Source organism: Macaca mulatta, chromosome 4 (genome assembly GCF_049350105.2).
Source record: "Macaca mulatta isolate MMU2019108-1 chromosome 4, T2T-MMU8v2.0, whole genome shotgun sequence".
Lineage (NCBI taxonomy): Eukaryota > Metazoa > Chordata > Mammalia > Primates > Cercopithecidae > Macaca > Macaca mulatta.
In genome coordinates this window covers 151017501-151040595 of record NC_133409.1, presented here as the reverse complement: position 1 = coordinate 151040595, position 23095 = coordinate 151017501, and the positions used below count along the sequence as shown (strand labels likewise).

At 45.9% G+C, this 23095-nt stretch overlaps 1 protein-coding gene and 1 long non-coding RNA gene across 11 annotated transcripts in view; one reads left to right on the top strand and one right to left on the bottom strand.

Annotated features, from left to right (window-relative positions):
* Nucleotides 1-7410: 7410 nt before the first annotated feature.
* On the bottom strand, nt 7411-11727 carry LOC144329398 (class I histocompatibility antigen, Gogo-B*0103 alpha chain-like). Of its 8 annotated transcripts, none has more exons than XM_028842618.2 (9): nt 11143-11727; nt 10587-10794; nt 10181-10450; nt 9659-9934; nt 8844-9119; nt 8617-8718; nt 8144-8194; nt 7990-8037; nt 7411-7836 (listed from the first exon to the last, which is right to left on the bottom strand). In XM_028842618.2, exons 2-9 carry the CDS (start codon nt 10648-10650, stop codon nt 7832-7834), a joined length of 1092 nt encoding a protein of 363 aa, XP_028698451.2. In that variant the 5' UTR covers nt 10651-10794; nt 11143-11727; the 3' UTR covers nt 7411-7831. The 8 variants fall into 8 exon arrangements, 7 of the variants coding, with proteins under 7 accessions (XP_028698451.2, XP_077856665.1, XP_077856664.1 ...); XM_078000539.1 differs by having other exon boundaries at nt 10583-10794; nt 11143-11726; XM_078000538.1 differs by having other exon boundaries at nt 7990-8033; nt 8140-8194; nt 11143-11726.
* Nucleotides 9998-23095, top strand: part of LOC144340487 (uncharacterized) — a 20835-nt gene continuing 7737 nt past the window's right edge. For all 3 annotated transcript variants that reach the window (XR_013416663.1, XR_013416664.1, XR_013416662.1), the window contains exons 1-4: nt 9998-11758; nt 12071-12230; nt 14357-14458; nt 18783-22494. This is a non-coding gene — a long non-coding RNA (uncharacterized LOC144340487). The remainder of the gene's footprint in view (nt 11759-12070; nt 12231-14356; nt 14459-18782; nt 22495-23095) is intronic.

Genomic DNA, 23095 nt, shown 5'->3' with positions numbered 1-23095 from the left:
AAAAGCTTTTGAGAAAATTCAACATCTATTCATGTTAAAAAAAAAAAAAAACACCTCTTGAATCACGAGGTCAGGAGTTCAAGACCATCCTGGCCAACATGGTGAAACCCAGTCTCTACTAAAAAAAAATACAAAAAAAAAGCTGCATGTGATGGTGTGATGGCGGGTGCCTGTAATCCCAGCTACTCAGGAAGATGAGGCAGGAGAATTGCTTGAACTGGGGAGACAGAGGTTGAAGTGAGCCAAGAGCACACCACTGCACTCCAGCCCAGGTGACATAATGACACTCCGTATAAAAAAAAAAATACTCAATAAACTAGGTGTTGAAGGAACATACCTCAAAATAGTAAAAGCCATCTATGGCAACCCCACAGCCAACATCATACTGAATGGGCAAAAGCTAGAAGCATTCCCCTTGAAAACTGATACAAAACAAGGATGACTTCTCTCACTACTCCTATTCAACATAGTATTGGAAGTTCTGGACAGGACAATCAGGCAAGTGAAATAAATAAATGGTATTCAAATAGGAAGAGAGGAATTCAAACTATTCCCGTTTGCAGATGACATGACTTGATATCTGGAAAAAAACCATAGTCTCAGCCCAAAAGCTTCTTAAGCTGATAAACAACTTCAGCAAAGTCTCAGGATACTAAATCAAAGTGCAAAATTTACTAGCATTTCTACACACCAACAACAGGTAAGCTGAGAGCCAGATCAAGAATGAACTCCCATTCACAACTGCCACAAAAAGAATAAAATACGTAGGAATACACCTAACTTGGGAAGTAAAAGATCTCTACAAGGGAAACTACAATCCACTGTTCAAAGAAATCAGAGATGATGCAAACAAATGGAAAATTTTCCTATGCTTATGGATAGGAAAAATCAATATCGTGGAAATGGCCATACTGCCGAAAACAATGTATAGATTCTGCTGAGACCAGCTCTGTTGGGGAGACCCTAACCCAGTGGTGCTAGAGGAATTAAAGACACACACACACAGAAAGATAGAGGTGTGAAGTGGGAAATCAGGAGTCTCACAGCCTTCAGAGTTGAAAGTCCCAAACGGAGATTTACCCACAGATTTATTAACAGCAAGCCAGTCATTAGCATTGTTTCTATAGATATTAAATTAACTAAAAGTATCCCTTATGGGAAACGAAGGGATGGGCTGAATTAAAGGAATAGGTTGAGCTAGTTAACTGCAGCAGGAACATGCTCTTAAGGCACTCGTTCATGCTATTATTTGTGGCTTAAGAATGCCTTTAAGTGGGTTTCCACCTGGGCAGGCCAGGTATTCCTTGCCCTCATTCCGGTAAACCCATAACCTTCCAGCGTGGGCTTTACGGCCAACATGAACATGTCACAGTGCTGCAGAGATTTTGTTTATGGCCAGTTTTGGGGGCAGTTTATGGCCGGATTCTGGGGGATTTGCTCCCAACAGATTCAATGATATTACTATCAAACTATCATTGACATTCTTCACAGAACTAGAAAAAATAATTTAAAAATTCACATGGAACAGAAAAAAAGCCCGAATAGCCAAGGCAATCCTAGACAAAAGGAACAAACTTGGAGGTTTTATGGTACCAGATTTCAACTATACTTCAGGTCTATAGTAACCAAAACAGCATGGTACTGGTACAAAAACAGTCACATAAACCAATGGAACAGAATAGAGAATCCAGAAATAAGATCACATGCCTACAACTGTTTGACAAACCTGACAAAAACATGAAATGGGGAAAGAATTCCCTATTTATAAATAGTGCTGGGATAACTGACTAGCCATATGCAGAAGGTTTAAACTGAACCCCTTCCTTATACCATATACAGAAATCACCTCAACATGGATTAGACTTAAATGTAAAACCCAAAGCTATAAAAACCCTGGAAGACAACCTAGGCAGTACCACTCAGGACATAGGCATGGGCAATGATTTTATGACAAAGATGCCAAAAGCAAGTGCACCAAAGCAAAAATTGACAAACAGGATCTAATTAAACCAAAGAGCTTCTGCACAGCAAAAGAAATTATCAACAGAGTAAACAGCCTACAGAATGAGGGAAAATTTTTTGCAAACTGTGAATCCAACAAAGATCTAATATCTAGCATCTATAAGGAACTTAAACAAATTCACAAGAAAAAACAAACTAACTCCATCAAAAAGAGGGCAAACAGTATGAACAGACACTTCTGAAAAGAAGACATACATGCAGCTGACAAACATCTGAAAAAAAGCTCAACATCACTCATCATTAGAGAAATGCAAATCAAAACCACAATGAGATACCATTTCACACCAGGCAGAATGGTGATTATTAAAAAGTCAAAAAATAACAGATGCTGGCAAGGTTGTGGAGAAAAAGGAACACTTACACACTGTTGGTGACATTGTAAATTAGATCAGCCATTGTGCAGTGATTTCTCAAAGGCCTTAAGGCAGAAATACCATTATACCCAAAAGAAAATAAATCATTCTATTGTAAAGACATAGGCACATATGTTCATTGCAGCAACATTCACAATAGAAAAGATACGGAATCAACTTAAATGTCCATCAATGATAGACTGGATAAAGGCAATGTGATAGATACATACCATGTAATACTATGCAGCCAGTAAAAGGAACAAGATCATGTCCTTTGCAGGGACAGGGATGGAGCTGGAAGCCATTATCCTTAGCAAACTAATGCAGGAACAGAAAACCAAATACTGCATGTTCTCACTTCTAAGTGGAAGCTAAATGATGAGAACACATAGAAACTCAGAGGGGAACAGCACACACAGGGTTCTTTCAGAAGATGGAAAGTAGGAGGAGGGAGAGGATCAGGAAAAATAACCAATGGGTACTAGGCTTAAAACCTGGGTGATTAAATAATCTGTGCAACAAACTCCAAGAACACAAGTTCACCTATAAAACAGCCTACACTTGTACCATTGAACTGAAAATAAAAGTTAAAAAAAAAAAGAGCTGATCTGCGGATTCTGCCCATGGCTGAGTAGGTCTATTTCAATTATGCAAACCAGCGCTGAGGAAATAATCACAGTGTGGTCAGGGGCCCACTGGACCCGCTGAACAGTTCATGGATGTTAGGGCTTCAGGTTTTCTATTCTTAATCTAGTCTTGCTAGGTTATATGTTTCCAGGAATTTATCCATATCCTCCAGGTTTTCCAGTTTGTCAGTACACAATTGTTCATAAAAGTCTCTGATGATCTTTTTGTATTTTTGCGGTATCAGTTGTAATATTTCTCTTTTCTTTTGAGTCTTCTCTCTCTGTTTCTTGGTTTGTCCAGCTAGTAGTTTATCACTTTTGTTTGTCTTTTTGAAGAACAAACTTTTCACTTTGTTGATAATTTACATGGTTTCTAAAAGTCTTTATTTAGTTGTGCTCTGGTCTTTATTACTTTTTCTGCTAATTTTGGATGTGCTTTGTTGCTTTTCTAGTTCCTTGAGGTTCATTGTTATATTGTTAATTTGTAATGTTTCTACTTTTCTTAAGTAGGTATTTATTGCTATAAACTTCCCTTTTAGCCCTGTTTAGCTGTATCACACAACGTTGGTATGTTGTGTTTCCATTTTCATTTGTTGCAAGAAACTTTCTGATTTCCATCTGAATTTCTCTGTTGACTCAATGATTATTCAGGAGCATGTTGTTTAATTTCCATATATTTGTCTAGTTGCCAAACTTTCCCTTGGTGTACATTTCCAGTATTTTTCCATTGTGGCCAGAGAAGATATTTGATATGATTTCAATTTTTGATTATTTGTTGAGACTTGTTTTGTGGCTTAACATAGGCTCTCTCCTGGAAAATGTTCCACGTGTTCATGAAAAGAGCGTACATTCTGTAGTGTTAAATAAAGTGCTCTGTAAATATCTGTTATCTTTGTTTGGTCTAAAGTTCAGTTTAAATCCAATGTTTCTTTCTTGATTTTCTGTGTAGATGATCAGTCTCATGCTGAGGCTGGGATGTTGAAGTCTTCTCTCTAATTGTATTGCAGTCTATCTCTCTTGTTACATGTAGTAATTTTACAGGATGCTCTTTGTTAGAAAAGGAAATGATTTCGGGGCTGCATTTCATTTAAAAAAACCTTACAGAGGACTTCCATACCCTCACTATCTGCCGAAATAATTTCTTCTCAACTCCTATATCACTGCCAGACTCTGAGCCAGAAAGAGGTGACACAGAGGCTGGGACTGTGCAGAATGTATTTTAGTAGAAGTGGTTGAATGGGAGTAGTGATGTCCAGTTTCCAGGTGCAGCAGTGACATCTCTCCTGGCCTCGGGGTCCCGTGTCCAGCACCAGGGTGTCAGAGGTGTGAGCAGTGGCGTCTGTGCTCAGCAGCAGGGGCACTTGTTCCCAGGAGGGACCTGATCCAGGGTGGGCTGTGGATTCTGTTCCTGGATGTGTAGTTTCCACGCTGGTTCTGTGGCCTTCCCTGTAAGGTCAGCCAAAAGAAAGGATGAGAAGGAAACCCAAGGTCAGGAGCGGAAGTTTGTTAACCTGCCGGCTGCTCCACCACAGACAGAGGAGGCAGCACCAAGCTTACAGAATGAGGGGTTTATATTGAGGAGGGGAGTGTGAGGGAGGTCTTTGGGAGGGTTTAGGCACGGTTTGTTTATGCTTCGCTCAACCTCCCCCTGTGCAGTCTGGATGATTTGTAATTGGGGTTTGCTTATTGCAGGAAAGTGTGATAAGTGAAGTCTGCTGGCTTCACCACTGCACCTAGATAAGGGCTTAGAAATGTAAAGAGGCTTAGGGGAAGGAGAAGAGTCGCAGAGCATTAGGGGGATGGGTGGGCAGCTCAGAGAGGTTTTGGGGCAGTGTCTGCAGTACCAAGAAGCTTTTTGGGGCAGTTTGTCCCTGACATTCCCCACAATAAAATTAGCCCCCAATACCATGTATACTACTTCATGTGTAAATTAGAGAACTGGTTTCCATAGTTTGCTCCAAGAAGTGAGTGGGAAATGAGTCTGTGGACGAGTGTCAGAGAGCGGCATTCAGGGATGTTCTTTGTGAGAGAGCCACATCCTGAATTGTGTACCTGGCCTCTACCCCATGGTGGAGAGAACAACAGGGAATGTCACATCTCATAACTGATGGTACACATCCTCCCTTTTCTTTCGCAAGAAAAATCCTCTTTTAAACAAGGTTTGAAAACCCACCCCACACACCCACCCTGGCCACTCTCTGATCTCTGATCTCAGTGGTTCCCGATCTGGCTGAGCAACAGGATTGCTGGTGGGGCTTAGAAAATACGCAGGCCATTTCCCAGAATGTCTGTCTCAGAGTATTACACACAAGACCAAGGAATCACTTATATAACAAGTGCTACAGGTGAGACTGATGCTCAGGCATGTGGGATCCTGGTTTTCTTGATCTGGAGACCAGCAGCATGAGCTCCAGCCTTGTCATAAATCAAGAATCTCTTGCTCGACTCCAGACTTCCTGGATCTCAGCACCACGTCCAGGTGATCCCCGTGGACATGGGCGTTCCTTGTCTAGTGTCCTATAGACATGGGGTCAGAACTGTGCAGTCTGCTCTGGGTGTGGTCTGATCACATCCCTTAGAACTGGAGGTCCAGGATTCAGTCCTTGCCCTCATTCTTTTCCACAGTCAATCACTCCCTTGGTGCCCTCATTCATGCTTGAGGTTTTTTGTATCGTTTATATGATGTGACCTCCTAAATCTATTTCTCCTGCCCAGTCTATTTCTCCTTTCCCTAAACTCTGGAGTTGTCTGTCCAAATTCCACCCCAGCTCCCCCACCTGCATTCCTAGTAGACATCTCCTCTACTGAGTGCCTGTGATGCCCCCTCCTCAGCATGCTCCTGCCAGAGTCTCCCCATCTCCACTGACAGCAGCTCCATCCTTCTACTCACTCATTTTATAACGATGGGTGTCCTTGATTTGTCTTTCAAATACCACAGATACAATCCATTGTCAAATGCTGTAACTCCATCTTCAAATGCATCCAGAATCCCCTCACATCCCACTATTTCCCCTGCTCACACCCCAGTCAAGGTCACCGACATCTCCAGCCTGGAATACTGTACTCGCTTCCTACTGTTTTCCCTTCTGCCTCCCTCATCCCTCACCTCTCAATTCTGTTCTCAATACAGCAGTCAGAGATCCTTTTAAAAGAGAAGTCATATCATGTCCCGCTTCTGCTCAAAACTGTCCTCTACCTTTCCATCTCACTCAGAGCAGAGGTCAGATGCTTCCCCACTCCCTCCTGGCCCGCCTGCTCTGACCACACCTCTGACCTCATCCCAGTTTCTCTCTGTCCAGCCCTCCTGGCCTCCTTGCTCTTCTGGGAACACAGACACCTTCCTGCCCCAGTACATTTGAACTGGAGGATCCTCTGCCTGGAAAGAACTTCCGCAGACATCCTCGTGGACAACTCATGTCCCTCAACTCTTTCCTCAAAGGTCACCTTTGCAAGAAGGCACACAAAGACCACCCAGCACAACAGCCACCTTCCCTGTCCCCACTGCCCACACCCTGGATCACATGTCTCACAGCACTTACCACCTTCTAGCACTTTCTTTCCTTGCTCTGGTTATCGGGTATCCATCGTCTGCGTCTTCCCACTGGAACACATGCTCCACAAGGTCAGAGATTTTTCTCATTTTACTTCAGTGATGTTCCCCAGATGCAGAACCACTCTGTCCTATGTCTGACAGAAAACAAAGGTCAGTTGAATGAATGATCACTGTAGAGCACCTCCCTATTCTAAAGGCAATATCTTTATTATTAACATAGCCTCAGGCCAAATGCTGTTTTGTGGCAGCTATGGCACAAGGTCCCCTCACACTGACACTGAGGCTGCCTGTGCTTTTCTCAGCGGTGCTGCTTGTGTGTCCTCCCTCCCCCATCCCTCCTCCCACACCAACCTCCTCTCCCCACCTGCACACTGCAGCACACAATCAGGTTTCTCTCTTCAGGAAAGAACAGTCCTTGATGATGGGTCCAATTTCACAAACAAATATAAATCTAAATTAGATTATGCTTTAGATTCATGAGTTGATATTGGAGCCAGCACCAAGATCACTAGAACCAGGGCATGGAGAGAGAGCAGGAGATCAGAGCAGAAGAGGAGCCCTAGAAGGAGGGCAGGAGCTGAATGGGTCTGAAAACTTGTTTCAGAAAGCACAGAGACTCCGGTATGCAGGGGCCACCCTGGGTGATGTGTGAGCCTCTGTGGTCACAGTTCTGCTGGACAAGTTTCCACTGAAGGGACAAGAACAATGGAACAGTGAAGGTCACCCAGCTGAGGACTTACCACATAAAGCCCCTGATGGACTGAATAGCAACTGGACACAGGCCCCATCCACACTTGGCTCCTCACAGCCTTCTCCACCCCCACCTGCAACAAACTCAGCACAACTAACACACGGATTCTGGAAGGTTCTCAGGTCTTTATTTCCTCTCTCAAATTCTAGGAATTGACTTATTTAATTAACCCATCAACCTCTCATGGAAAATATTTGAGAAAACAAATTTCTATTCAGATTCTCATTTTCAGTAGGGAAGTAAGAGGTTGCAGCTCAGCGCACCATGAAGTTGAGACTGAGATGGAGACATCCAGCCCCACCTCTCTGGAACAGGAAGGATGACTGGGGAGGAAACACAGGTCAGCGTGGGGACACGGGTCACGGTGGACACGGGGGTGGGCAGTCTCTCCACCTCCTCACATTATGCTGACAGGGACGCAGACACATTCAGATGCCTTCGCAGAAAGAGATGCCAGAGGCTCTTGAAGTAACAAAGGGGAGATGTGAAGAAATCCTGCATCTCAGTCCCATGTAAGGCAGCTTTCTCAGCCTACAGAAGACAACAGTCATGAACAAATTCAAGTCAGTCAGTCTCTGAAGAGCCCACCACACTATCAAAATGTCCCAATCAAAGAATTCCCATAACCCAGTCATGTTCCCTCTGCCCCATCCCCCACTGACTTCAGACCCCCCAGGGTCTCACCTTTAGAATCCATGAGAGACACACAGGAGCTCTGGGCACTGTTGCTACCTGGGGTAGAACAAAAAGAGGACCTGGTCAGAGCCCACAGGAGATGTGGGACAGGAGGAATTATAGAGTGGATGAGCTCCTCCACACTCCCGCCCCCACCACTTACATGCAGCCTGAGAGTAGCTCCCTCTTTTTCCCATTGTGGGAAGAAAATGTCCTGTGAGGCGACAGGGAGGAGGCAGGGGCCATGAGATCTTAGAGGAACCTTCTAGTCTTAAACCCAAGAGAAGTTTCCAGAACTATGACTGCAGACCCAGGGCAGGATCAGCAAACACAAGGAAAGCAGGTGTGGGTCTTGGAACAACTGCCCTCCTAAAGCCTGTCCTTAGCAGGGACCTTCCCCTGACTCGTGAATGCTGGAATCACAATCCCAACACCATAATCATCAAGGTGATACATTGTCCTTCACTGTCACACGTGCTTCACAAAAGAGTAGGTGCTGGCACACAGGCCCCAGGCTGGGACGGCCCATGTGTGGATGCTGCTTCCCAGTAATGAGGCAGGAAACACTTCTACCGGGGGCTTGAAACCCCCAGTGGGACAAGAAAACCCAGACCCCACCACTTACCCCTTCCCTACCTAAGCTCTTCCTCTTCCACATCACAGCAGCAACCACAGCTCCTAGGACAGCCAGGCCAGCAACGATGCCCACAATGGGGATGGTGGATTGGGAAGACGGCTCTGGGAAAGGAGGGGAAGGTGAGGGGCCCTAACCCCCAGGCCTGAGCCCTGACCCTGCTAAAGGGCTCCAGAAGGGTTCCTGCTTTCTCTGAAAGACATATGACCCCCTCAATCCCCCTCCTTACCCCATCTCAAGGTGAGGGGCTCCAGCAGCCCCTTGTGCTGCACATGGCACGTGTATCTCTGCTCTTCTCCAGAAGGCACCACCACAGCTGCCCACTTCTGGAAGGTTCCATCCCCTGCTGGCCTGGTCTCCACAAGCTCAGTGTCCTGAGTTTGCTCCTCCCCATCCCGCTGCCAGGTCAGTGAGATCTCCGCAGGGTAGAAGCCCAGGGCCCAGCACCTCAGGGTGGCCTCATGGTCAGAGACGGGGTGGTGGGCCACATGTGTCTTTGGGGGATCTGATGGGAAAGTCAGAAAATTCAGGCGCTTTGCATCTCTCATGGGACACCCCAGCAGCACCCATGTAACCATCCTGAGAATGGACAGGAAACCTGGGGTGGGGAAGGGAGCACAGAAGCCAGACACCAGCCTGGACACAGGTACCTGGGATAATCTCCTATTCCTTGGAAAGTTCTAGTCTCTGAGGGGGGAACAACGATTTCTGGTTCTGACCTGAGTGGAACCCGAGGGACTGAGAAAAGCTGGAATCAGACCTTCAAACACATCGAGTGTGAGACAGAGAACAAGGCCTGAGAGAAAAAGTCACGGGGCCCAAGGCTGCTGCAGGGGTCAAAAGCGTATTTCCTCAGAGATTTCATGCCTTAATTGTCCTAGACAGCAGAGGGGACCCTCAGAGGAAACTCTGGAAAACTCATGCCATTCTCCATTCAAGGGAGGGCGACATTCTAGCGCTGATCCCATTTTCCTCCCCTCCTCCTAGGAGGCCATCCCGGGAAATCTATAGGAGATGTGGAAGACTCCCCACTGCCTCTGGTACCCGCGTGCTGCAGCGTCTCCTTCCCGTTCTCCAGGTATCTACGGAGCCACTCCAGGCACTCGCCCTCCAAGTAGGCTCTCAGCTTCTCCGCCGCACGGGCCGCCTCCCACTTGCGCTGCGTTATCTGAGCCGTAGTGTCTGCGGCGGTCCAGGAGCGCAGGTCCTCGTTCAGGGCGATGTAATCCCTGCCGTCGTAGGCGAACTGCCGGTACCCGCGGACGAGGCGCCCGTCGGGCCCAAGGTCGCAGCCGTACATCCACTGGAAGGTGTGAGACCCTGGCCCCGCCCCTGCGGTCAGGCCTCCCCACCGATTCCCGTCCCCGCCCCGACCAACCTTCGGGGATTGTGGCCTAAGCTGAAAATGAAACCGGGTAAAGGCGCCTGGGGCTCTCCTGGATCCTGGGTCTGGGCGGGTCCCGCAGCCTCGGGGTGGATCTCAGACCCAAAGACTCCGGGGAACTCGGGCCGTCCGTGGGGGATGGGGAGAGGTCCTGACCCGCGCCCCAGGCCGGGGTCACTCACCTGCCTCGCTCTGGTTGTAGTAGCGGAGCAGGTTCCTCAAGTCCCCTCGGAAAGTCTCTGCGTTGACCTTGGCGTTCCGTGTGTTCCGGTCCCAATACTCCGGCCCTTCCTGCTTCATCCACGGCGCCCGCGGCTCCATCCTCGGACTCGCCGCGTCGCTGTCGAACCGCACGAACTGCGTGTCGTCCACGTAGCCGACTTCGAGGTACCAGGGCTCCCCGCGGCCGGGCCGGGAGACAGCGGTGCTGAAATACCTCAAGGAGTGGGAGCCTGGGGGCGAGGAGAGGCTGAGGCCCCCCACCGACCCTCCTCCCGGCGCGGCTCCCCGCGTCCTGCGCCCCAGCCGGGCGGTTGGTCCCCTCGATCCTCCCTGCAGAGGCTGTTTCCCTCCCGACCCCGCACTCACCCACCCAGGTCTCGGTCAGGGCCAGGGCCCCCGAGAGCAGCAGGAGGAGGGTTCGGGGCACCATGACCGCATCTTTGGCTTCTGGGGAGAATCTGAGTCCCGGTGGTTGACTGAGGACTTTAGAACCAGGACCGGGACGACACTGATTGGCTTCTCTAGAAACCCCACAGCCAGTGGGAGTGGCAACTGGGGACGTGTCCTGATTATCCTGGAAGAAGGACACAGGTTGGGAAAAGAAGTTAAACTCAGAGGAGTGGAGAATCCTCAACGCTGCGCCTCCCCAATCCAGACCCGGCCCTGGGAGCCTGAGACCCTGAGAGCCACGCCCGGGACCTGGGACTTTGTCCTGATCCCTCTTCTCCTACACCAAGCCTCTTTGTCACACTGTCTGCCTAATTCCTGGCCAAGGATCTGTCTATGGAAACCAGGAAGAGACCGCCAGGCTGCGCCCAGATCCTTCCCCTTCACTGCTCGTCCTGGAATCCCCGTCCCTGAACTGGACTCCCTGCCTCCCTCTCCTACCTCTCCCCTTGGACCTTTGTACAGGAAAACTCACCACGGGGAACTTGATGCCGGAGTGAGCTCGCCCTGGGAATGGAGGTGTAGAGACAGGGGTTTTCTCTCTAAACCTGGTGAAGTTTTGTCTGAAGGCACCACGTAGAGATTCTCATAGAGACCAGTTTCCTTTTTGTTTATTAATACAGTAGGTAGCACAATATTGGTAATCCCTGAATGATTAGAATTCCAATTTGTAAAGACCTGTGTCAAAACAGCATTACAATTAAACCCTCAAAGCTCCTGTTTTACTTTCCCAGACTGTGGATCTGTGACTCTGGGTTGTTGAATTTAAAATTATCTTCCTTCTCTAGTCCGAGTTTCCCTGTATGAGTCCAGAACTTCTCCTGAATACAAAGAAGCAGGGTTTGTTACTGTCTATTGCGACCGGGAGCCTGTAGTCATCACCCCAAAGCTGCAAGTGCTCCATGCAGACCCAGTGCTCTTCAAGGACGCTCAAGCACTACCTGTTTTCCAGAACTATGCATATCTAGGCAGTGTGCATATTTTATTGGGACACTGGGTATTTTTGTAACCCTTTTTTAAAAAAATCATTAGGAGGCCACTTGCCAGGCCTCTGAGCCCAAGCCTGCACGTATTCATCCAGATGGCCTGAAGTAAGTGAAGAGTCACAAGGGAAGTGAAAATGACCGGTTCTTGCCTTAACTGATGACATTGCCTTGTGGAGTTCCTTCTCCTGGCACATCCTGGCTCAAAGGCTCCCCCACTGAGCACCTTGTGACCCCCACCCCTGCTGGCCAGAGAACAACCCCCTTTGACTGTAATTTTCCACTACCTACCCAAATCCTATAAAACAGCCCCACCCCATCTGCTTTCGCTGACTGTCTTTTCAGACTCAGTCTGCCTGCACCCAGTTGATCAAAAAGCTTTATTGCTCACACAAAGCCTGTTTGGTGGTCTCTTCACAGGGACGCACGTGAAATTTAGTGCCATGATTCGGATCGGGGGACCTCCCTTGGGAGATCAATCCCCTGTCCTCCTGCCCTTTGCTCCGTGAGAAAGATCCACCTACGACCTCAGGTCCTCAGACCAAGCAGCCCAAGGAACATCTCACCAATTTTAAATCCAGTAAGTGGCCTCTTTTTACTCTCTTCTCCATCCTCTCACACTATCCCTCAGTCTCTTTCTCCTATCAATCTTAGGGCCATCTTTCAATCTCTCCCTTCTCTTAATTTCAGTTCCTTTCCTTTTCTGGTAGAGACAGAGGAGATGCGTTTTATCCCTGAACCCAAAACTCTGGCGCTGGTCACAGACTCGGGAAGACAGTTTTCCCTTGGTGTTTAATCACTGCAGGGACGCCTGCATGATTATTCACCCATGTTTCAGAGGTGTCGGATCACCATGGGAACACCTGCCTTGATCCTTCACCCTTAGTGGCAAGCACTACTTTTGGGGGGGCAAGCACCCCCTGCCCATTCTCTCCCTCTCTCTACCCTCTCTTTTCTCTCCACTTTCTAGGGGGACAAGCACCCCCCATCCCTTTTCCACTTTCCTGGGGGGCAAGCACCCCCCAGCCCTTCTCTCCATGTCTCTACCCACCCCTTCGCTCCGTGTCTCTACCCTCTCTTTTCTCTGGGCTTGCCTCCTTCACTATGGGCAACCTTCCACCCTCCATTCCTCCCTCTTCTCCCTTAGCGTGTGTTCTCATAAACTTAAAACCTCTTCAACTCACACCTGAACGCCTTATTTTCTAAAACCTGAATGTCTTATTTTCTTCTGCAACACTGCTTGGCCCCAGTACAAACTAGATAATGGCTCTAAATGGACAGAAAACGACACTTTCCATTTCTCCATCCTATGAGACCTAGATAATTTTTGTCGAAAAATGGGCAAGTGGTCTGAGGTGCCTTACATCTAGGCATTTTTCACACTTCGTTCCCTCCCTGTTCTCTGTTCCCATTGCGATTCTGCCCAAATCCTCCTTCTTTCCCTCTCGCCTGTCCCCTCAGTCCCAACCTCAAGCGTTGCTGAGTCTTTCCAATCTTCCTTTTCTACAGACCCATCTGACCTCTCCCCTCCTCCCCAGGCTGCTCCTCTCCAGGCTGAGCCAGGTCCCAATTCTTCCTCAGCCTCCACTCCTCCACCCTATAATCCTTCTATCATCCCCGCTCCTCACACCCCGTCCAGTTTACAGTTTGGTTCCACGACTAGCTCTTTCCCACCTGCCCAAAAATTTCCTCTTAGAGAGGTGGCTGGAGCTGAAGGCATAGTCAGGGTACATGTGCCTTTTTCTCTCTCAGACCTCTCTCAGATCTGTCAGCGTTTAGGCTTTTTCTCATCAGGACCCACTAAATATGTACAGGAATTCCTATGTCTTACTCTGTCCTACAATTTAACCTGGAGTGACTTAAATGTCATCTTAACTTCTACCCTCTCCCCAGATGAATGGGAAAGAGTTTTTTCTCTGGCCCAGCACGTGACAACTGCCGACTCCACAAGCCAGACCTCCAGGAAGGCATTAGAGCAGCTCCCCGAGAGGATCCCCAGTGGAACTATCAGGCAGATTCCCCAAGTATAGCTAGGCGAGATTACATGATTTATTGCCTAGTTGAAGGGCTTAAAAAGGCAGCTTACAAAGCTGTTAATTATGAGAAGCTTAAAGAAACTAACCAAGGTAAAGACAAAAACCCAGCCCAGCTCATGGCTCATTTCACAGCAGATGCTTGAAATGAGATGCTTGACAGTCCTAGACCCTGAAGGGTCAGAAGGCCGTCTCATTCTAAATATGCCTTTTATCACCCAGTCAACTCCTGACATTAGAAAAAAGCTTCAAAAATTAGAATCCAGCCTTCAAACCCCACAACAGGAATTAATCAACCTCACCTTCAAGGTGTACAATAATAGAGAGGAGGCAGCCAGACAGCAATGCATTTCTGAGTCACAATTAGTTGCCTCTGCTGTGAGACAAAACCCAGCCGTACCTCCAGCACATAAGAACTTCAAAATGCCTAAGCTGAACACTGCTAAGCCGCAGCAGTCAAGCATTCCTACAGGACCTTCTTCATCAGGATCTTGCTTCAAGTGCCAGAAATATGGCCACTGGGCCAAGGAATGCCCACAGCCCAGGATTCCTCCCAAGCCATGTCCCATCTGTGCAGGGACCCTCTGGAAATCAGACGGCCCAGCTTGCCTGGCAGCCACCCCTAGAGCCCCTAAAGCTCTACCCCAGGGCTCTCTGACTGACTCCTTCCCAGATCTGCTTGGCTTAGCGGCTGAAGATTGATGCTGCCTGATTGCCTTGGAAACTCCCTGGACCATCACGGATGCTGAGCTTCGGGTAACTCTCATAGTGAAAGGTAAGTCCATCCCCTGCTTAATCGATACAGAGGCTACCCACTCCACATTACCTTCTTTTCAAGGGCCTGTTTCCCTTGCCTCCATAACTGTTGCAGGTATTGACGGCCAGGCTTCTAAACCTCTTAAAACTCCCCAACTCTGGTGCCAATTTGGACAATATTCTTTTATGCACTCCTTTTCAGTTATCCCCACCTACCCAGTTCCCTTATTAGGTCTAGGCATTTTAACTAAATTATCTGCTTCCCCAACTATTCCTAGGCTACAGCCACACCTCACTGCCGCCCTTTCCCCCAGTTCAAAACCTCCTTCACACCCTCCCCTTGTATCTCCCCATCTTAATCCACAAGTGTGGGACACCTTTACTCCCTCCTTGGTGACCAGTCATGCACCCCTTACCATCCCATTAAAACCTAATCACCCTTACCCGGCTCAACACCAGTATCCCATCCCACAGCACACTTTAAAAGGATTAAAGCCTGTTATCACTTGCCTGTTACAGCATGGCCTTTTAAAACTTATAAACTCTCCTTACAATTCCCCCATTTTACCTGTCCAAAAACCAGACAAGCCTTACAGGTTAGTTCAGGATCTGTACCTTATCAACCAAAGTGTCTTGCCTATCCACCCCGTGATGCCAAAGCCGTATACTCTCCTATCCTCAATACCTCCCTCCACAACCCCTCCATAACCCATTATTCTGTTCTGGATCTCAAACATGTTTTCTTTACTATTCCTTTGCACCCTTTATCCCAGCCTCTCTTCACTTTCACTTGGACTGATCCTGACACCCATCAGCCTCAGCAACTTACCTGGGCTGTACTACCACGAGACTTCACAGACAGCCCCCATTACTCCAGTCAAACCCAAATTTCTTCCTCATCCATTATCTATCTTGGCATAATTCTTCATAAAAACACATGTGCTGTCCCTGCCAATCATGTCCAACTGATCTCTCAAACCCCAACCCCTTCTACAAAACAACTCCTTTCCTTCCTGGGCGTGGTTGGATACTTTCACCTTTGGATAGCTGGTTTTGCCATCCTAACAAAACCATTATGTAAACTCACAAAAGGAAACCTAACTGAGCCCATAGATCCTAAATCCTTTCCCCACTCCTCTTTCCGTTCCTTGAAGACAGCTGTAGAGACTGCTCCCACACTAGCTCTCCCTGATTCATCCCAGCCCTTTTCATTACACACAGCTGAAGTACAGCGCTCTGCAGTCAGAATTCTTACACAAGAACCAGGACTGCGCCCTGTAGCCTTTTTGTTCAAACAACTTGACCTTACTGTTTTAGGCTGGTCATCGTGTCTCCATGCAGCAGCTGCCACCACCCTAATACTTTTAGAGGCCCTCAAAATCACAAACTATTCTCAACTCACTCTCAACAGCTTTCATAACTTCCAAAATCTATTTTCTTCCTCACACCTGACACATATACTTTCTAGTCCCTAGCTCCTTCAGCTATACTCACTCTTTGTTGAGTCTCCCACAATTACCATTACTCCTGGTCCAGACTTCAATCCAGCCTCCCACATTATTCCGGATACCACATCTGACTCCCATGACTGTATCACTCTGATCCACCTGACATACACCCCATTTCCCCATATTTCTTTCTTTCCTGTTCCTCACCCTGATCACATTTGCTTTACTGATGGCAGTTCCACCAGGCCTGATCGCCACTCACTAACAGAGGCAGGCTATACTGTAGTATCTTCCACATCTATCATTGAGGCTACTGCTCTGCCCCACTCCACTACCACTCAGCAAGCTGAACTCATTGCCTTAACTCGAGTCCTCACTCTTGCAAAAGGATTACGTGTCAATATTTATACTGACTCTAAATATGCCTTCCATATCTTGCACCACCATGCTGTTATATGGGCAAAAAGAGGTTTCTTCACTACACAAGGGTCCTCCATCATTAATTCCTCTTTAATAGAAACTCTTCTCAAGGCCACTTTACTTCCAAAGGAAGCTGGAGTCATTCCCTGCAAGGGCCGTCAAAAGGTGTCAGATCCCATCGCTCAGGGCAATGCTTATGCTGATAAGGCAGCTAAAAAAGCAGCTAGCATTCCAACTTCTGTTCCTCAGGACCAGTTTTTCTCTTTCTCATTGGTCACTCCCACTTACTCCCCCACTGAAACTTCCACCTATGACTCTCTTCCCACACAAGGCAAATGATTCTTAGATCAAGGAAAATATCTCCTTCCAGCCTCACAGGTCCATTCTATTCTGTCGTCATTTTATAACCTCTTCCATGTAAGTTATAAGCCGCTAGCCCGCCTCTTAGAACCTCTTATTTCCTTTCCATCATGGAAATCTATCCTCAAGGAAATCACTTCTCAGTGTTCCATCTGCTATTCTACTACTTCTCAAGGATTGTTCAGGCCCCCTCCCTTCCCTACACATCAAGCTTTGTTGCGGGAAGTCAGGGACCCCGAACGGAGGGACCAGCTGAAGCCACAGCAGAAGAACATAAATTGTGACAATTTCATGGACATTTATTAGTTCCCCAAATTAATACTTTTATAATTTCTTACATCTGTCTTTACTGCAATCTCTCAACATAAATTGTGAAGATCTCATGGACACTTATCACTTCCTCAGTCAATACCCTTGTGCTTTATCTTATGCCTGTCTTTACTTTAATCTCTTAATCCCATCATCTTCATAAGCTGAGGAGGATGTATATTGCCTCAGGACCCTGTCATGATTGCATTAACTGCACAAATTGTAGAGCATGTGTGCTTGAACAATATGAAATCTGGGCACCTTGAAAAAAGAACAGGATAACAGCAATGTTCAGGGAACAAGGGAGATAAGACTTTAAGCTCTGACTGCTGATGAGCCAGACAGAACAGAGCCCTATTTCTCTTCTTTCAAAAGCAAATAGGAGAAATATCACTGAATTCCTTTTCTCAGGAAGGAATATCCCTGAGAAAGAGAATGTGCCCCTGAGGGTAGGCCTCTAAAATGGCCGCTTTATGGGTGGCTGTCTTTTACAGTCAAAGACAAAGGGATGAAATAAGCCCCCATCTCCTGTAGCGCTCCCAGGCTTATTAGGACGAGGAAATTCCTACCTAATAAATTTTGGTCAGACCGGTTGTCTGCTCTCAAACCCTGTCTCCTGATAAGATGTTATTAATGACAATGCATGCCTGAAACTTCATTAGCAATTTTAATTTTGCCCCATCCTATAGTCCTGTGATCTCACCCTGCCTCCACTTGCTTTGTGATATTTATTTACCTTGTGAAGCATGTGATCTCTGTGACCCACACCCTATTCATATACTCCCTCCCCTTTTGAAAATTGCTAATAAAAACTTGTTGGTTTTATGGCTCAGGGAGCATCACAGAACCTGTCAACATGTGATGTCTCCCCTGGATACCAAGCTTTAAAATTTCTTTCTTTTATACTCTTTCCCTTTATTTCTCAGGCCAATTGATGCTTAGGGAAATAGAAAAGAACCCACATTGAAAATCAGGGGTGGGGCTTCCCCTGATAAAACTTGGGGATTCACCCCTGCCCAGGACTCGCAATTGACTTTACTCACATGCCCCGAGTCAGGAAACTAAAATACCTCTTGGTCTAGGTAGACACTTTCACTGGATGGGTAGAGGCCTTTCCCACAGGGTCTGAGAAGGCCACTGCAGTCATTTCTTCCCTTCTGTCAGATGTAATTCCTCTGTTTGGCCTTCCCACCTCTATACAGTCCAATAACAGACCGGCGTTTATTAGTCAAATCATCCAAGCAGTTTTTCCAGCTCTTGGTATTCAGTGGAACTTTCATATCCCTTACTGTTCTCAATCTTCAGGAAAGGTAGAACAGACTAATGGTCTTTCAAAAATGCACCTCACCAAGCTCAGACTCCAACTTAAAAAGGAGGACTCTGTCAAGGATAGAGGCAAAAAACTCACCAACCAAGCAAGTAATTATGCTGAACCCCCTTGGGCACTCTCTAATTGGATGTACTGGGTCCTCCCAATTCTTAGTCCTTTAATACCTGCTTTTCTCCTTCTCTTATTTGGACCTTGTGTCTTCCATTTAGTTTTTCAGTTCATACAAAATAACATCCAGGCCATCAGCAATCATTCTATACAACAAATGCTCCTTCTAACAACCCCACAATATCACCCCTTACCACAAAATCTTCCTTCAGCTTAATCTCTCCCACACTAGGTTCCCAAGCCGCCCCTAATTCCACTCGAAGCAGCCCTGAGAAACATCGCCCATTATCTCTCCATACCACCCCCAAAAATTTTCGCTGCCTCAACACTTCAACACTACTTTGTTTTATTTTTCTTATTAATATAAGAAGCCAGGAATGTCAGGCCTCTGAGCCCAAGCCTGCACGTATTCATCCAGATGGCCTGAAGCAAGTGAAGAGTCACAGGGAAGTGAAAATGGCCGGTTCCTGCCTTAACTGATGACATTGCCTTGTGGAGTTCCTTCTCCTGGCACATCCTGGCTCAAAGGCTCCCCCACTGAGCACCTTGTGACCCCCACCCCTGCCAGCCAGAAAACAACCCCCTTTGACTGTAATTTTCCACTGCCTACCCAAATCCTATAAAACAGCCCCACCCCATCTCCCTGCACTGACTCTCTTCAGACTTAGCCCACCTGCACCCAGGTGATTAAAAAGCTTTATTGCTCACATAAAGCCTGTTTGGTGGTCTCTTCACACGGACGCAGGTGAAACCATTAGTTTTTAGGAAGTCCCAGAAAATGTATTAAATATCAAATGCAAAAAAACCCCTGCAAGGCTTTCCCACTGCTTGAGATTTCTTTTCTCTCTCTTTTTCCTCAACTCCTGCTTCTCCAGTCCGTCTCTTTGCCTCTCATCTCTCACACCCTCCTTTCCCCTTAGTTCCCACTACCCTGTCACTCCTGAACTGTGGCACTAACATTGTCCCTCACCTCCTGCCCATGTCTGTTTTCCCACAGTGCTCAGCAGTCCTGCTAATGTGAGCAAGGTCGTGTCATTTCTTCACTTACAATGGTTGGATTTTGGACTACTATTTTGCTATATGTTCTCAATTTGTCTCATATCTTTTTGTTTCTCTTCCTCCTTTGCTACTTTCTTATGTGTCAAGTAAACATTTTTTAGTTTATGGTTTTAATTATCCTAGTGGCTTTTAGCTATATTGCTTTACACTAATTTTTTTTGTTGTAAGAATGGAAACCTGATTCCTTAGTAGAGACGGGGTTTCACCATGTTGGCCAGGTTTGTCTCAAACTGCTGACCTCATGATCCACCCGTCTCTGCCTCCCAAAGTGCTGGGATTACAGGTGTGAGCCACTGCACCTGGCCTATGCTACTGGATTTCAACTATACTTCAGTGCTACAGTAACTAAAACCGTATTGTACTGGTACAAAAACAGACATATAAACCCATGTAACAGAACAGAGAACCCAGAAATAAGATCACACACCTACAACTATGATCTTTGACAAACCTGACAAAAACAAGCAATGGGGAAAGGATTCCCTATTTATAAATGGTGCTGGGATAACTGGCTAGCCATAAGCAGAAGATTTAGGCTGAACTCCTTTCTTACACCATATACAAAAATCACCTCAAGATGGATTAAATACTTAAATGTAAAATCCAAAACTGTAAAAACTCTGGAACACAACCTAGGCAGTACCATTCAGGACACAGGCATGGGCAACGATTTTATGACAAAGATGCCAAAAGCAAGTGAAACAAAAGCAAAAATCGACAAATAGAATCTAATTAAACTAAAGAGCTTCTGCACAGGAAAAGAAACTATCAACAGAATAAGCAACCTACAGAATGGGGCAAATTTTTTTGCAAACTATGCATCTGACAAAGGTCTGATATCTAGCATCTATAAGGAACTTAAACAAATTTACAAGAAAAAACAAAATAACTCCATTAAAAAGTGGGCAAAGCATATGAACAGACACTTCTCAAAAGAAGACATACATGCAGCCAATAGACATATGAAAAAAAGCCCAACCTCACTGATCTTTAGAGAAATGCAAATCAAAACCATAGCAAGATACCATTTCACACCAGGCAGAATGGCTATTACTAAAAAGTCAAAAAGTAACAGATGCTGGCAAGGTTGTGCAGAAAAAGGAACACTTATACACTGTTGGTGGGAGTGCAAATTAGGTCAGCCATTGTGGAAAACAGTGTGGTGATTTCTCAAAGACCTAAAGACAGAAATACCATTATACTCAAAGGAATATAGATCATTCTATTATAAAGACATAGGCACATATGTTCATTGCAGCAGCATTCACAATAGAAAAGATATGCAATCAACTTAAATGCCCATCAATGATAGACAGGATAAAGACAATGTGATAGATATATACCATGGAATACTATGCAGCCAGAAAAAGGAATGAGACCATGTCCTTTGCAGGGCCATGGAAGGAGCTGGAAGCCATTAACTTTAGCAAACTAATACAGGAACAGAAAACCAAATACTGCGTGTTCTCACTTATAAGTGGGAGCTAAATGATAAGAACGCATAGAGACATAGAGGGGAACAGCACACACTGCAGCGTTTCAGAAGGTGGAGGGTGGGAGGAGGGAGAAAATCAGGAAGAATAACTATTGGGTATTAGGCTTAAAACCTGGGTGATTAAATAATCTATGCACCAAACTCCCACCACACAGGTTGACCTATAAAACAGCCTGCACTGGTACCCCTCAACTGAAAATAAAAGTTAAGAAAAGGAACTGATCTATGGATTCTGCCCATTGCTGAGTAGGTCTATTTCAATTATGCAAACCAGCACTGAGGAAATAATCACAGGGTGGTCAGGGGCCCACTGGACCCGCTGTGAGAACGGTTCATGGATGTTAGGGCTTCAGGTTTTCTATTCTTTCTAATTTAATCTTGCTAGGTTGTATGTTTCCTGGAATTTATCCATAACCTCTAGGTTTTCCAGTTTGTCAGTAAAGAATTTTTTCTAATAGGTTCTGATGATCTTTTATGTTTTTGCGGTATCACCTGTAATGTTTCTCTTTTCTGATTTTGAGTCTTCTCTCTTTTTTTCTAGGTTTGTCTAGCTAGTGGTTTATCACTTTTGTTTATGTTTTTGAAGAGCAAACTTTTCTCTTTGTTGATCATTTACATGGTTTTTAAAGTCTTTATTTAGTTCTGCTCTGATCTTTATTTTTGGCTAATTTTGGATGTAATTTGTTGCTTTTCTAGTTCCTTGAAGTTCATTGTTATATTGTTAGTTTGTAATGTTTCTAGTATTCTTAGGTAGACATTTAGTGCTATAAACTTCCCTTTTAGCCCTGTTTAGCTGTATCCCACAGGGTTTAATATGTTGTGCTTCCATTTTCATTTGTTTCAAGAAATCTTTTTTTTTTTTGAGACAAAGATTCGCTCTTGTTGCCCAGGCTGGAGTGCAATGGCACTATCTCGGCTCATGGCAACCTCTGCCTCCCAGGTTCAAGTGCTTTTCCTGCCTCAGCCTCCTGAGTAGCTGGGATTACAGGCATGGGCCACCATGCCCAGCTAATTTTTTGTATTTTTAGTAGAGACAAGGTTTCTCCATGTTGGTCAGGCGGGTCTTGAACTCCCAACCTCAGGTGAACGCATGCCTCGGCCTCCCAAAGTGCTGGGATTACGGGAGTGAGCCACTGCACATGGCCAAGAAACTTTTTGATTTCCATTTGAATTTCTCTGTTGACTCAGTGGTTATTCAGGAGCATGTTGTTTAATTTCCATTTTTTTGTCTAGTTGCCAACATTTCTCTTGGTGTACATTTCTAGTTTTATTCCATTGTGGCCAGAGAAGATATTTAATAAGATTTCAATTTTTGAAAATTTGTTGAGACTTGTTTTGTGGCTTAACATAGGTTCTCTCCTGGAAAATGTTCCACGTGTGCATGAAAATAATGTGTATTCTGTTGTGTTAGATAGAATGCTCTGTGTCAGGCCTCTGAGCCCAAGCCTCCACATATACATCCAGATGGCCTCATATACATCCAGATGGCCGGAAGCAAGTGAAGAATCACAAAAGAAGTGAAAATGGTCAGTTCCTGCCTTAACTGTAACATTACCTTGTGAAATTCTTTCTCCTGGCTCATGCTGGCTCAAAAGCTCCCCCACTGAGCACCTTGTGACCCCTGCCCCTGCCCACCAGAGAACACCCCCAGTTGACTGTAATTTTCCACTATTTACCCAAATCCTATAAAATGGCCCCACCCCTACCTCCCTTCACTGACTCTCTTTTCGGACTCAGCCCACCTGCTCCCAGGTGAAATAAACAGCCTTATTTCTCGCACAAAGCCTGTTTGGTGGTCTCCTCACACAGACGCGCGTGACACTCTGTAAATATCTGTTAGCTTTATTTGGTCTAAAATTCAGTTTAAATCCAATGTTTCTTTCTTGATTTTCTGTGTAGATAGATGATCTGTCTCATGCTGAGGTTGGAATGTTGAAGTCCCCCTCTCTTATTGTATTGGAGTCTATCTCTCTTGTTAGACGTAGTAATATTTGTTTTATGAATCTAGGTCCTCCAGTGTTTACTGCATATATATTTAGAATTGTTCCATCCTCTTCCCGGATGGATCTCTTTATGATGATGTGATGGCCTTCCTTATCTTTTAAAAAAATTGTTCTTGACTTACAG

Coding starts and splice junctions, on each gene's coding strand:
- LOC144329398 (XM_078000542.1), bottom strand. CDS start 10,650: ATGGTGCCCCGAACCCTCCTCCTGCTGCTCTCGGGGGCCCTGGCCCTG. Junction 9,935..10,180: donor CTACAACCAGAGCGAGGCAG/GTGAGTGACCCC, acceptor GGGCGGGGCCAG/GGTCTCACACCTTCCAGTGG. Junction 8,165..8,598: donor AGGTAGGGAAGGGGTAAGTG/GTGGGGTCTGGG, acceptor TGGGAAAAAGAG/GGAGCTACTCTCAGGCTGCA.